The sequence below is a fragment of the Myotis myotis genome, unplaced genomic scaffold (assembly GCF_014108235.1).
Source record: "Myotis myotis isolate mMyoMyo1 unplaced genomic scaffold, mMyoMyo1.p scaffold_m19_p_1, whole genome shotgun sequence".
In the NCBI taxonomy this organism is placed as follows: Eukaryota; Metazoa; Chordata; class Mammalia; order Chiroptera; family Vespertilionidae; genus Myotis; species Myotis myotis.
In genome coordinates, this window is record NW_023416313.1 from 57,361,730 (window position 1) to 57,377,410 (window position 15,681).

At 35.1% G+C, this 15,681-nt stretch overlaps 1 protein-coding gene across 12 annotated transcripts in view; it reads left to right on the plus strand.

Moving 5' to 3' along the window:
• Positions 1 to 15,681, plus strand: part of ARHGAP24 (Rho GTPase activating protein 24) — a 472,122-nt gene that overhangs the window by 399,446 nt on the left and 56,995 nt on the right. For all 12 annotated transcript variants that reach the window (XM_036338571.1, XM_036338610.1, XM_036338582.1 and 9 more), the window contains one exon: positions 9,969 to 10,091. In XM_036338571.1, coding sequence (XP_036194464.1) covers positions 9,969 to 10,091 — 123 coding nt within the window. The remainder of the gene's footprint in view (positions 1 to 9,968; positions 10,092 to 15,681) is intronic.

Sequence of the window (15,681 nt, forward strand, 5' to 3'; positions counted from 1 at the left end):
TGGTACAATATAAAAGGTCTGACAGCTTTTCCTAGGAGCTTCTCCTTGTGTTTGTTTCCTCTTTAATTTTAGGAAGTTCTCCTTTGGATTCAGTTATCCAAAGTTCATGTAAAAGCCAGGTGACCTTTTTACTTTTTAGAGTATCTGTTGATAAGTGGATAATTATGAGAATTTTGAGCATCTTGTTGATGCCCTGAGTGGATGTTATAATTCTCTTTGCTAAGGACAGTCATCATTTTTAAAGTTTTGGAAGTAGTTGCAAATTATTTTAACAGGTGGGAAGGAATTCCTAAAGTATTTTAAGTTTTTTCAGCTTTATGATGGTTAAAACGGTTCTCATTTGTTAAAAGTAATTTTTAAACATAAGACTCTATATTTATGTGTACAGCTATATGCAAATGGTTTTGGGGAGTCATAGTTTTAGGGAGAATTTCAGATTTGCATCCATTTGCTTACTTAATATTATCAAAAATTATGAAATTAACTTTTTAAAAAGCCCCCCAAAACTCCTCTATAATAATTCTGATGTAATTACCCCAATTGATTCTAATTTGGAGTACAAAGAAAGAAGCTTAGTGTTTTAATAAGATGGATTTGATACCAGTATATTTCTGAATGTTCAAATTAATTTGTGTCTATTGAATTTTTTAAAAATTGTGTAAGAAGGGCTTTTTATTAGGCAAACATTACATAATACTTCTTGTTTTAAGTTAATATTCTATTAATTAAAGATATGGAACCCTAGAGTTTTCTGAGCCTTCAAATACAGCTCTAGTTTTTGTTATTTTACGTATAAAACTAATAAATTTTGTGTTATGATTTAAAAATAGCTTTTGTTTTTTATTGAAGTTCAATTAACTTATGAATTTGACAAAATTTCTCTCAATATTTAAACACTGATTATACACTAATTGCAATCTTGGAGTTGTTTTAAATCATAATATATTTAATTTCCCCAAGTATTTCTGTCACCTTCCAAGGCAAACATAAAGATCTACCAAAATCTTCCAGGTAATGTAATGAGTATTTACCCACTTATTACAGCCAAACTGTTAGATTTCATAATTTTTTTATAAATTAAAAAATGTACTTCTATTATTTGGATTCCACAGACACACACACACACACACACACACACACACACATACCCCACTTGGTTTTAAGCCATCCTTTTACCAAGTGATTTGCATCGATGCAATTCGACATCCTCATTTAGTAATAATGTTTCTATCTGACTTAGCAACCCTAAATGCATGGCTATTAAATTGTATATGCATATGTGTTTATTTGAAAAGAAATCATCCTAAAATGTGTTCATAACAGCAATCTGAGAATTAAAAAGAGAAAGTCTACTTAGTCCTTCTGACAGTGTTAACCTTTCTAACTTAATATACAAGGGCTTGGATTAAAAAGCAGATATGGAGTAGTATTCTTCATTGGAACTTCATGTGAACAACATGTGACCTTGTGGCCCTGACTCCTTTTGTAGGCTCTTGGAATTATTTGTAAATAGAATGAGACAATTAAGTTTTCCCTCTCCAGTGAGTAATCCCCATAAGTATACAACATTCTATAATGCTTCTCATCTTACATACCATTGTCCCCTAACTCCAGACATAGGTTAAGGAATTAGCAGAATGAACATAGAGACTCTTTTCAACACTGATTGAGGAAATGGCTACACTTGAGGAAATCATAGAATTAATGTGTAAAGTGTTTATATCAAGCAAATTAGGGAAATTCAAAAGTATCCTTTTTAGTGGAATTAAAAATATTCCTGAAACACCAATGTTTTTGAAAGTGTGGGGGTTTTGACACATTGTACAGTTGTGTGCTCGGTGAAGCAGTGCACTTTTACCTGAAGGGCTGAGTTCAAATTTCAGACCCGTAAGACAAATTTTATGTCTAACCCTCCCAAACATGCACACTAGAGCTCACAACACCCAGAAAGTCATGAACTGTGAGAGTTAAAGTACAATGGACAGTGAAGTGTTCTAATTGCCAAGTTAATTTTAACTGCTTAAGAGAACAAAATTCAAACTGAATCAAAGACTTTTTCAAAATTTTATATTATTAAAATAATTACTAGTTGCCATTTCTTGGCTGGGATAATTTAATTGCAATCAATCATAGTATTTTATTTTAAATGTTAGGTTCTTTTGTATATACCAAGACATTCTATAAAACTGCTGCTGTGTAAAGTTAGATAATTAACACTATGAGAAATAAAACTAATATTGTATAATAATATTGTCCCAATTAAATTAAGTTGCCAAAAATCTCCTATTGCACAAATACTAAAAATTGTGTCCAAATTAATATAAAAATAATTTAGTTTTGAAAAATGATTTATGAATTTAACACCATTCCTTATTTTGCCCCCAGGCAGACCTATAAGGAAACTAGCTGCTCAATACTAGTTCTTTTTTTTTTAATATCTCTCTTCTAGATGTTTTACATATTTTTAACAAACTGTTAACAAACTTTTGGCAGAAATCAATTATGTTGGACAGATTTTACTAAAGATTCTGAAGAGCATGAGGGATTGTGAGCATAGCTTTACTAAAGAAATGTGAATGACTCTTTACACCTCATCTCTTCTACATCATCATTTTTTTCCTCTCCAGTGAATAATCCCATAAGCATATAACATTCTGTGATATTTCTCATCTTAAACACCTTTGTACCCATGACTCTGAGAGCCATCCACTGCTTCTCTCTACATTAAAATGCCTAGAGGGGTTGTTGATATTGGCTGTTTCTGTTTTCTGTGTTAGTCTGGTCAGTCTTTCAAGGTCACCAATAATCTCCATGTTGCCTAATCCAATAATCTCTGTTTCCCTAATCTAGTAGTCGGTACTCAGTTCTCACTTTATTTAACCTCTCAACAGCATTTGACTCACTTGATCACCTTCTTCACCCAGCCTTTCTTGTTTCTCTTCCTACCTTTCTGGCTGCATCTTCTCAATTTATTTTGCTGATTCCTCTTCTTCTTCTCAGTCTATAAATGTTGGAGTTCACTTGAACTTTATCTTGCTACAGTATTCCCAAGGGACCCCATCCAAGTTCATGTTTTAAAATACCATCACCTTGATGACTGTATCTGCCATCCAGACCTCACTTCTAAACTCCAGCCTTTGTTTTGTTCACTGCTATATCCTGAAAAGCTAGAATAATAACTGGCACAATACAGGTGCTCAGTAAATATGTGTGGGATAAATGAATGAATGCTCTGCTTAACATCCCAGGGTTATTGGAAAAACCAAATGAATAAAGGAATATAAAAGTAATTTGTAAAATGTAAATCACCCTGCAGTGTCAACTGATATTATCACTAACCTTACAAGTTTGTACTATTCAAAAACAATAAGAGGAGTGGGATACTAGGAGATTTTTAAAATGGATTTCAGCATTCTAATCTAGGTCTTCAAGAGTGGCATGTCTCCCCAAATTTAGTGTTCTATTTCACTCATCAAACTCTGGGTGTCAGGGGAAGACGTATATTGACACTGTATTTAAATACAAAAAGAAATGCTCAAATGTTTGCTCTGATTAAGTATGGTATCTCTAATGCATGAGGCCCACAAATTTGCTAGACTCCATAATCCCAACTTGAATGACATGTCCTTGCAAAACTAGTTGCAGAGTGTTAATCATTTACAATGCAAATAAGCAATTAGATAAGTTACATGATCCCTAGCTTTAAAAGTTAGTACTTTCTGGCTGGCTGGCTATGACTGAAAGAATAAAACATGGATACAAGCTGATAGGATGAATGTAGCTGAAATACACGGATTCTAAAATGTATAACCTCTGCCTATTAGAGCAAATTATCTTACAGGGGTGGTTCTCAAACTTTATGCTTCCATCAGAATCCTATAGCAGGCATTTTAAAGAACAGATTTCTGGGTCTCACCACCAGTTTCTGATTTGGTTGGTTTGGGCTTGGTCCCAAGCATTGGTAGTTTTAACAAGTTCTCAGATGCTTTCTATCTTCCTAGACATGTAGACTAGAGTTGCATCACACTTTGAGAAACACTGCAATAAAAGGTTTACTGGCATAGTCAAAGAAACAAGGCAGAGTTAACTGATTAACAAGTGTGCATTTATATATATATGTATAAATGTAACATTTATATAGCTATTTTCACCTTAAACATAAGTTAGCTATATATTATAGTATAATTTCTTCTTACAAAGAGGTTATGAACTACTATGGGGTTATAAGAAATCTGTAAAACAGTATTATAAAGTACACATGAAATTAACATGTAGCATTAATTTTATTATAATGCAAAATAATATTTAGTAATCTGTTTAGTGTGTGGTACTGACTAAAAAATACAAACAGAACAATTATTAATGCCACTGGGCTCTTAATTCTCATATTCTAGTTTAGGGATTTAAAAATATTCAAAATCTAATTTTAGAGTAATGCAACTTTCTGCATTTAATGAACTGGATTATACTGAAATTTTGCCCTTCTGATATTTTTGAAATTAACCTTTGAAGAAGACATACTTGAAAAAATTTTAATTAGGAAAACACACCAGCATTCTTAATTTTCAAATAACAATATCTCTATAATACCCAAAATAATATGAAAAAATTAAATATGATATTGAATGTGACACCCATTTTTCTCTGCCCTTATTTTATAACTTATGTGCTGTTTTATTATTTTGATTGTTATTATTTATTAAGAAGTGATAGTATCCATAGAAGCTTATAATTTCATGTAACTGGTTCTTTTCCAAGTATCAGTTTCCATAACAGGAAAGTTATATTTTTCCATCTCAGTAATTTTCCACTGATATGCTTCAGAACTTACTTTATATCTTGCAATTTATCACTCGAGTTCTACTACCAATAAAGACCTAAACTAAGTTTTGAGAAAAGTAATGCTTAAATTAAAAAAAAAAAAGACTTTGCAGTTGTATGAGTGAAATTTAATAACCCAACTTAGAACATTAAAATATTTTTCTCTTAACTATAATAAAACTGAGAGTATAATAGGTCTGGCTTTAACCTGATTTGTACCTGGGAATGAGGAAACAGTTCACCCTTGAAATTATTAACAGTATCAGAGGTATTCGCTGGAAGATCCTCAGGTCTGTTCATGAACTGTTTGGAAATGAACCCAAATGCCTATGACCACAGTTTCCCTTGAGCAAGTTGTTTTAAAATTCAAATACAAACAAATAATTCTCTGTATCTCTTTAAAGGTTTGTTTGCTCGAGATGGCACACATATAAATACATCACTTCTAAGTAATTGTTTGGCTTTTTGGTTCATAATTTTGACAATTTACAATAATGCTTTTCATAGAAAAAAAAGAACAACTGTTTTGGTGACTATTTTTTTTTTTTTTGGAAATTTCCACACAATAAATTCAGTAAAATATTTATTTAGATATATTTTTAAGAAAGGTAATGCAATAATAGTAGCAGTCCCCTTTGTACTGAGGAGGTCCCAGTTACCTGGTGTCATCTGCACTTTGAGCAACACTGGTCTCATCCCAAACCTTCCCTTGGGGAAATGCTCTGGGTCAGTGTGGGAAAGAGAGGGAGAAGGTTACAGGTAAATTAGTGAGACTTCACAGTAAGCCAGCTTAGGCAACACTCAGTGAGGGTAATGATAATTATCTTCAGCTCATGTTGTATTTTTTTTTTTATTAGTGCTTTCTTGACTATATGATTCCTATCATTTGTTCTTTTCAATAATTTTTTTATGATAATAACACCTGTATTATGTAACAACAAATGGGTAAATATCTGGAAAATGCAGAAAAGAACAAAAGAAGAGAAAAACATTTTCTAATCCTAACATTTAGAGATAACCATTGTTAACATTATTGTGTATTTCAATCTAGTATCTTATTTATCTGGCTGTCTACTTATATAGGAATTGAGATAATATATATAAACTTTGTATACCTTCCTTTTGTGTAATAAAAACTCATATTAATAAATATTCTTTAAAACCCTAATTTAGTGACTGCATCATAAGGAATATTATTCATACTCCTATAAACAATGAGTATGTATATGTTGGAATACCATTTCCAATACTTCTCTTAAAAATATAAAAAAGTCCTTGCATCCATGGTCCAATGTCTCAGTTGGTTGGAGCGTTGTCCCATGCACCAAATGGTTACAGGTTTGATTCCTGGTGAAGGTATATACCTAGGGTGCAGATTCGATGTTTCTCACATCGATGTTTCTCTCTCTAAAAATCAATTAAAACATATCCTTGGGTGAGGATTAAAGCAAATAATAATAATAATAAATTATTTGCAAAGTTGTTTATCAAAAACTATTTTAAAAATATTATTTTGTAATTATTCATATAGTTAATGGATATTTGTATTCCTGTTTTTAATTAACTGTGCTTTTATTTTAATGTAATTTTCTTTAGCCTGCCTTTTAATGTTAGATTAAACTTTTTCTTAATCTATTAAATTCATGAAACTTTTCTTAATCTTATTTAAATATTTGCAAAATCAAGCCTGTCAATTATTTATTTTATTTCAGAAAATATGTTTTCTTTCTGGGAAAGAAAATTTTATATCTAATCCAAATATACAGAAGATCCCAATGAAATGTACAAATCCTTTCAATTACATACATAAACAAGTAAAATTAAATGGTGTAACCTACTTAGTTAACTTCAAATCACAAATGCTTGAAGTATTAATATTATCACCAAAGCATTACTTCCAATCTGAGTTAGTATCTAAAAGTTGTATATAATTTACCAATACATTGTGTCCTTTAAAATGTGTACAATCCACTTTCATAGAAAGCAGTATTAAAAATAAAAAATAAAACTACATAGGAATTTATGTTGAAGCAGAATTTAAGAATCGCCAAAACCGGTTTGGCTCAGTGGATAGAGCGTCGGCCTGCAGACTGAAAGGTCCCGGGTTCGATTCCGGTCAAGGGCATGTACCTGGGTTGTGGGCACTTCCCCAGTGGGGGATGTGCAGGAGGCAGCTGATTGATGTTTCTCTCTCATCGGTGTTTCTCTCTATCTCTCTCTCTTCCTCTCTGTAAAAAATCAATAAAATATATTTTAAAAAAAAGAATGGAGAGTGTATAATGGCTATAATATAGACATAAACACATAGATACATACATATATGTGGATTGAAGATGACAATGACACTCCCTCCAGTGATAAATCTCAAAGCTGCTTTTTAAAACTTTACCTTTGGAAAGAATTTGAGATTCACAATGGTTAAATGGATCATTAATTCCCCATAAAGGATTAACCAAGAGTAAAACTTGATTCACATGGTTGGAAGTCAATATTGAGTTTATTCATTTATTTAACCATGTATTTAATAAGTGGTTTTTGAGCCCCTTCCATTGTGAGGTGCAGCACCAGAAGCAGGCCTTCAGAACTGAAGGGTTATGAATTAGAACAGATAGCATCTCCAGTTAGAAATCACATCTTTTTAAGTACAGAATATCTAGTTTATATCTATATAGATGTCTCCAGTTGTTTTCATCGCATTCTTACCAATGAGTCTGCATTCTCACTGAGACTTTCTTCCTTGGTCTTTCCCCCTCTCTTGCTAATACGCTAAGGCTTGAAGCTCTATGTCCATGAGTGAAATTCACAGATGGGCTGTCATACCTGTGACTGGCAGTCTAAATGAGCTTCAGGGTGAGACGCACAGCACCACCCGCAGAGATAGAGAATTACATGAAAAGTCAGGGGATAATGGCCAGTTGTGCTCATCATTCTCCTTTTCTCTCTGCTTCCAGGCAGAAACACTGCAGCCGCTGTCACTCACTCTCATTACCAGGCTGCTTCTGCCTGGGCCAGGAGTGACACAGCAGGATATTGCTGTCCAAATTGAATTGCCAACCATCCTTCTGGCAAAGAGAATAATTAAAATATTCTCACTTCAAATGATAATTTTTTTTTTTTTTGGCCCAGTGCTGTAGTGTAAGTGGATCAGAATGCAAACTAAATCTATAGTTCTGTGCCATGCTAAATGAGGCACCTTTTTTTGTCATTCAGTTTTTTTCTGCCGCTTTATGTGGCATACAACCAGGAATATGCATACTAATGTATGGCATAGTTACATACATATACAGGACACAATTTTATGTGTATTGTTATGTATCAAAGAGAAGTAGCCTTTTAAAAATCCCTGTATATGTGTACTATTGACAAATTGTTCTCAAGCACTTACTAGACATAATATCTCTCAGTTCAAATTAAGTGTAATATGACCTTTTAGCATTTTTAGGGATGAGAGGCAGTAAAATGAGACCGAATTAATATTTACAGAATTTCTCTGTTAGCCTAACATAGTGCTGGTGTTTTTACTTTATTTCATTTAATTCTCATGAAAGTTTATTATATAGGGATTATTATTTCTAAATAGTTTCCAGAAATTATATAATTTCCCAGAAGGCAAACAACTAATATAAGATAGAACTACAATTTCAGCAGGGTTTTCTTTCTTTTTTAAAAGTGTTTTACTATTTATTTTTTTGAGAGAGAGAGAGGAGTAAAGAAAGAGAGATCGATTTGTTGTTCCACTTATTTATGCTTTCATTAGTTGATTCTTGTGTGGGCCCTGATTGGGGATTGAACCCACAACCTTGGTATATGGGGATGATATTCTAACCAACTGAGTTACTAGGCCAGGGCTTAGGAGGTTTTTATTTTTTTTTTTAATTCCTGAACCTGTGCTTTTTCAGATAAAAGTTGTTTAAAGTGATGGTTGACCTAGCATACACCTAAAGGTGTAAGAGTGTCATTGTTTCCCTAATAATGAGATGTTCTTTAAAATATGAGATGGCTAGTCTTCTTTATTCCAGAGATCTGTAGATATTAGGAAACCTATTTGATATGTCCCTTGGTCCCTCCCCCATTTCCACCCAGTAGTATTAAAATGTAAAATACCAATGTAGTTGTTTCTTTGGTTGGCTTAAGGTTATTTCACTTCTCTAACCTTTCACTTGTTCTATAAATTTGAAGCAGTGGTAAAATAGTTGTATTTCTCAACCTAGGGCATTTGTATAGAATTCAGAGGTCACAAACTCAAATGCCTATAGCTTTCAGAGCTATGTGGGCAATAGACTGGATGTGAAAGAAAAAGCAGTGTTGTAAATTGGAGTCTGCAAGCTCCTCATAAAGGAATAGAGATGCATCTTAATACACACAAACAGCAGCAGTCTTAACAAAACAAAGCACTTGGACATGAATTGATTCAACTCAAGGCTGCACATTTTGCACACTTAGTGAAAATTAAATGTTGATCAATCCACCAAACTTTGGCATGGAGGCACCATTGAGGTTTCCTACATCTCACTCTTCAGTGTGAGGCCCATAGGGGTGGGGGCACTGATTTGGCCTTGTGACTGGCCAGCATTGTATCTTCTCTCCTCTTTGCCCCCCTGGAGGTATGATCTCAGGGGAAGGCTTTCCTGCCAGGACAGAGTGATAGAGGAGGACCTCGGGGTCAAAGTTTTTCATGTGGCTCTTTGCTTTCCTAGAACTCCCCAGCTCACCCATGAGGTGTTGGTGGACTCGCTGTGCATGCACTTTCTTCAGACAAAATCCCAGGCTCTGCAGATCACGTTTCCATCTTTCATTTTGCTTTTGCTGTTTCTCCCTTTTCAGCAGTGCAGCGTGCATAGACTGGCTTATGAGCTAAGGCAGGCCTATGGGTAGTTGCTAGGACAAAAAGGCAGGCTTTGTTTGGAGAATGGTATTTATTTTCCAGCTTTCCCCTGGAAACATAAGTGTCTTTCCTTTTTAAGCAGGTTTTTTTTTTTTTTTTTTTTTTTTCCCGTGTTGAAATCATGGTAAATATTTCCAATTCATTGGGTAGAACGTAGTGCTGGCTGCCTTAGGCACAGTCTGTGTGTCAGGAACTCCCTAGGAAGCTGCTGATGGGTAATCTTCTGCTGAGCACACTCTCATGTGTGACTGTCTTCTTACAGGGGGCGATCGAGAACGGATGACAGCAAATCATGAGAGCTACCTCCTCATGGCGGGCACCCAGCATGATATGGAAGACTGGGTGAAGTCCATCCGCCGCGTCATATGGGGCCCTTTTGGAGGAGGTGAGTGTATTTTTAAGTCATGGAAAAACGAAAAATTAGACCAAACCTGTGCATCCTTTCCTCCTGCTAATATGACTATTATCTCCTATTTCCAAAAGGCTAAATGTTAAAATAAATAATAAACCATTCTGTTATGGATAAACCCATATCTAAGTAACTACTGGACGTTTCATTGAGGCAATATCATTAATAACCAACCTTCCATGAATATCTTGAATTATAAAGAGGGATTATATTTTTATATTCACTAACAATAAATAGTTATGAGACTGATACCATCAAAGCAGATTAGTTAAGAACATGTAGATATGAGGCAAAAAAAAAAATGACTAGTAGCTTTAGAAGAGATCCCAAACCGCCAGATATTCAATAACATAACAAAGAAATGGCAAAGCTTTGAATGAAAATCTGATGAATATGGGGATAAAAAAAATGCTTTGTAATCAGGGAAGTGTTTGTGGATTTGACAATAAGTTTGTAAAAAAAATTTTAGTTAATACAGGGTTGAGAGTTTACCATATGAAGAATAAATAAAATGGTGCTATGAATAGAACTAAAAGGACGAAGAAAGGGTGACAGAAATGATCTTCGCCTGTCAAGGAATATAAAATAGAATAATATGGACAGAAAAATTATTTAAACATTCAGTAAATGGAACCAATAAAATAAGAACCCCAAAATATTCATCTATAACTGACATGTACATGTGTTTCCAAGAATGTACAGACTAATTATTTTATATTGCTGTAGTTTAAACAAATTGTATTAATTAATTCCTATTTAGTAAAACCATTACAGTTTCCATATTTGTTTTATATTCCCTTACGTATTGTCAGCACCCTGCATTCAGAAGTGATTTTTTTCCCCCTTAACATATCAGAGGCTCCTTAGGCTGACTAACCACTTTACATTTTAGAAAAATTTCAAAAGCTTCATTTAAAAATTAAAAAGTTAGGTTCAGGTTAAACTAGTAAAGATTCATTGAAGACATATTGATATTTTGCCAGATTGGTGATACGTGTCTGCCAATTGTTTGTTCTTTAGCACTATCTTCTGTTGGGGAGAACCTGGTTCCTAACCAGGATGACCCTTCACCTCAGTTTGCCTGGCAACAGCCTGGTTTACAACTGTTGTCTCAGGCTAATGATTGATAGTATTACCTCTCACTCTCACAGTGTCTCAGTTTGGGTGACAACTTATATGGCCCCCCTATTCATATACTAAAATGTCTGGTGAGCAAAGCCACTATGAAAAACATTCAAAAAGGAGTATGGGGCTGAGATCCCTACCCCAGTGCCTTATCAGAGGAATCTTCACATGACTATCCATGTGAAATCCATACTTCGCTACTGGCGGTTTGCTGGTACCTCCAGGACTATGGGTTTGTGGGGAGCCTGAGGATGTGTCTACCTTCAAAACAGGAGACCCTCTGTTATGAGATTTCTGAGTGTCTTAGTTCAGGAGAATCCTTCATATCTGCTGAAGGAGGTATTTTTGTTGAGGCGAGGGATTATTTCCATCAATTGTGCTGTTTTCTCCCTTTCCTCTTCTTCTGTCTGACCTTTTCGCAAGAAAAATGAATGTGATTCAGCAAGCTTCACCAAATCAGTGACCATAAGAGGTCCTCTCAGCCCAAGAGTATCAGAAATGATCCCAATGGGACTGGGAAAAAGCTATAAATGAATCTTCAAATTTATGAACCTGGAAGGTATATTCTAGTAGATGATTGGCTAATATGATTTATTCTATGAATGCTTGATTAAAGTTTACTTTTCAAGAGAGATATTTTGGCATAGAGTACTTATCACAGAAACAATGCACCAAAAAAAATAAATCTTCTGCCCTCTTTGTTTAATTGAAGAGTATCATGAGATTGCAAAGCAAACTTTTAAAGCACTCATTCAATTTGCAAGAAATCCTTTGTGATTTATCTAAACATAGGAATTTTCTAAAGTTAAGACAGAGTATAGAACTGAACTAAATATTGACAGTGATGGAAGATTCCAACTGCCACCCATATTCATGGGTCTCAAATGTTTGCATCAGTATCATCCCCCTGTGCTCATTGACTGAATTATACAGAAATATTATAAATTTGAGTTTCAAATAATAAATTTATATAACTGAAAATCCACTTATTTTACATATTAGGGCTTCACTTAACATTTAATTGAAAATAAGTTTCCCACTCAGTAAGAATATTTTAGAACCACTGTTTTAGTTCAACCCCACATTTTATGGCTTAGGTCATTAAGACCGAGGGTTGAGGACTAACTTGATAAGTGGCATTCTGGGATTAACAGAACCAGGAAGAAAACCCAGGTCTCCTGACTTGTGAGCTTCCTCCTGCTTTTAATCCCAATAGTGTGATCTCTTACTTCTACTGTGGGAGAAACAAAAACAAAAACAACCCAACAACAAAAACACAATTACAAGTCCATGCCTCATTGATAGTATATTCTTCATTATATTCAAAGCAAAAGTTTTTTTTTTAAGTGTGATGATTTGAATGAATAGAGTTTTTCAAGTCCTTCTAAAATACCTGAATTGACACCATCAAGAAAATGAAAAAAGCCCTAGCCGGTTTTGCTCAGTAGAGTGTCAACCTGCAGACTGAAGAGTCCCAGGTTTGATTCCAGTCAAGGGCACATGCCCAGGTTGTGAGCTCAATCCCCAGTAGGGGGTGTGCAGGAGGCAGCAGATTAATGATTCTCTCTCATCATTGATGTTTCTCTCTCTCCCTCCCTCTCCGAAATCAATAAAAATATATTTTAAAAAAATGAAAAAAGAACCCATAGAATGGGAGTATTTGCAAATTATACATTGTATCCAAAATATAGAATGAACATTTATAACTCAATAATAAAGACAAATCAAGTTTTGGACCTAATTTGACCCAATTAAAAATGGACAAAGAATCTAAATAAACATTTCTCCAAGAAAAATATACGAATAATCAATAAGCACATGAAAAGATGCTCAATCCAAAGGTGGTATGCAGTTATTAATCATCAGGGAACTGCAAGTCTAAACCATCATGGTATACCACTTCACACCCACTATGATTGCTAGAATCCAAAAGTCTGATAATAAGTATTGGCAAGGATATGTAGAAATCAAAACCCTCCTACATTGCTGATGGACCTGTAAAATCATGCAGCTGCTTTGAAAAAGTCTATCAATTCCTCAAATGATTCAACATAGTTACAATAGGACCCAACATTTTATTTCTCTCAGGAGAAATGAAAACATATGTCCTTCAGAAACTTGTACATGAATAGTTAGAGCAGCATTATTCCTAATAGCCAAAAAGTGAAAATACTCAAATGTTCATTAGTGGACAATAGACAATCAAAATGTACTAGCATCCATGGAATAGATTATCATTCAGCCAGAATGAGGTACTGACACTTGCTACAACATGAAGGAACCTTGAAAACACTATGATGCTAAGTGAAGGAAGCCAGGTGCAAAACACCACATATCACATTATTTCATTCATGTTACATATAGAACTGGGAAATCTAAGTATAGAGATAGAAAAGAGATTAGTGGTTACTTAGGCCTGGGATGGGAGGATAAGAGGGTGGTAGAGGGAAAATAGCCAAAGATATGAGATCTTTTCTGGAGGTAATGACGTTTTCTAAAATTAACTGTGATGATGGTTTCATATATCTTTGAGAGTATACTAAGAGCCATCTAATTGTGGACTTTAAATGGGAAAATCTATGATATGTGAATGATAATTCAATAAAGCTCTTTTAAAGGGTTTTGCCATGAATACCTTACATAAGAGAATACATTTCCCCTCCTGTCTTTGTATGGGACCTATGGCTCTGTTGATCCTAAATGAAGACCTCTATGACTTCCAACCTCCTTCCCACCACTCAAAGATTGGTGTTGTCATTAATTAAATGGCATTTGGAAGGTGACATGTCTCCCTGGTTTATCGATTTTTATATACTACCTTTGGATATATTTTAAATGTCTATTACAGAGAGGGCATGTTATTGACTATTGCAGTTTCACAAACTGCATTTTTAAAAAGTTAATGTTTTTCATGAGGCACCTAAGCTTATCCTTGTTCAGGTTGCATATACATGTAAAATATCCCCTTCCTTACCACTCCAATAATAGACATTTGATTAAAATAGGGGAGAAAACTGAGGAGCTTACCTAGCTTTGAATCTCTAGAAATTAAAAACTGTGAAGTGAAAATCATAAAATGTAGAGCTTTCCTTTTTTGTTAAATAAGGAAAATTTAGACAACAACTAACCAGGTGGGGAAAGAGAACTAGGGGAATGGGTGAAGTAGACCTCCTCTCTGAGCAACCTAGCCTGATAACCAAGTTTGGTATTGAGTGTAGATGCCTCAGCTTTGTGAGATCTGCTAGCAATCTCCCAGAAACTGAGATGGCCTGTTAGCAATGCTAACTGGCAGGCACATCGTTTCTGTCTGACAATCAAATCCCAAAGTTGGAATGTCAAAACACTGATTTCGCTATGGAAAAGTTTAGGGGCTTTGTTTGTTTATTTTTGTTTTACACTGGGTTTCTTTTCAATTGTTTTGGAAGCAGGGTATATGGAAAGGCCTCACCCAGGGTCTGCGGAGTGAGATCTGCATGATTAGCCTAACTTTACTAATGAATCCAGGCGCTTCCTGTATATGTCTGTATCTTATGAAAAGAGTTGAGTCAGAGACCCATCAAGGCAGTAAAACAGCTGAATGTGCATAATCCTCATAAGGAATCATTGGTGTGTGGGCAAGCATGGGTTAATTAAGAGCCACTATGTTCTGGCCTCTGTCACAGAGCGGCTGTGTGGTCTTGGATAAGTGACCCCCTCACCTTTAGTTTCCTCATTTGTGAAATAAGAAAATTGGATGACACTGTTTTTACTAGGATTCACTCCAGCTCCAGCCCTGTGATTCCACATGTTCTCTACTGCCAGTGCTGAGGTCAGGGAAGTGTTCCCTGGCCCAGGGCGCCTCCCAGCCCAGCCCTGCCTCTGTCTTGGTAGTACTGAGCTTTACTCTGTGACTTCCTATTTTCCTAGCCGCATGCTGCAACACAGAGCTGAGAACAATATTTGAACCATAGGGCATGAATAACTGAAAATGATCCCTTCAGTGACAAACTATTCCTACCTGGGAATGAGTAATGATTTTTCTGAAGGGAGTGTCTCATTAGGACTCCTCACAATTTTGGAAAGCTCCCCCTGAATGGCTAGGAAGGAACACAGGGGCCTGGGGGTCAGCTGGGGTTAAAGCACTGGCATTCCAAATCTGCACCTGGAACAGCCAGGTGGATGAATGATTAACCCAGGAGTCAATTGCTCAGTGAGTGGGATGGAGAGGGCTGGTAGACCTGGCGGCTGGGTGCAGAGGGTGCCTACAAGAGCAGGGGAGAAAGTTGAAAACAGGATTGGTTTTCAAACCACAACCAGAGAAATATATTTATACATAAATGTGCATGCATATGAATGGAGTTCTTTTGTGGTTATACCTGCAGGTTTTTTGTCACTAGATTTAGAATATTTTCTCTTTCACAGACAAATACATACACATCACATGTTTTAATGACTGGAACAT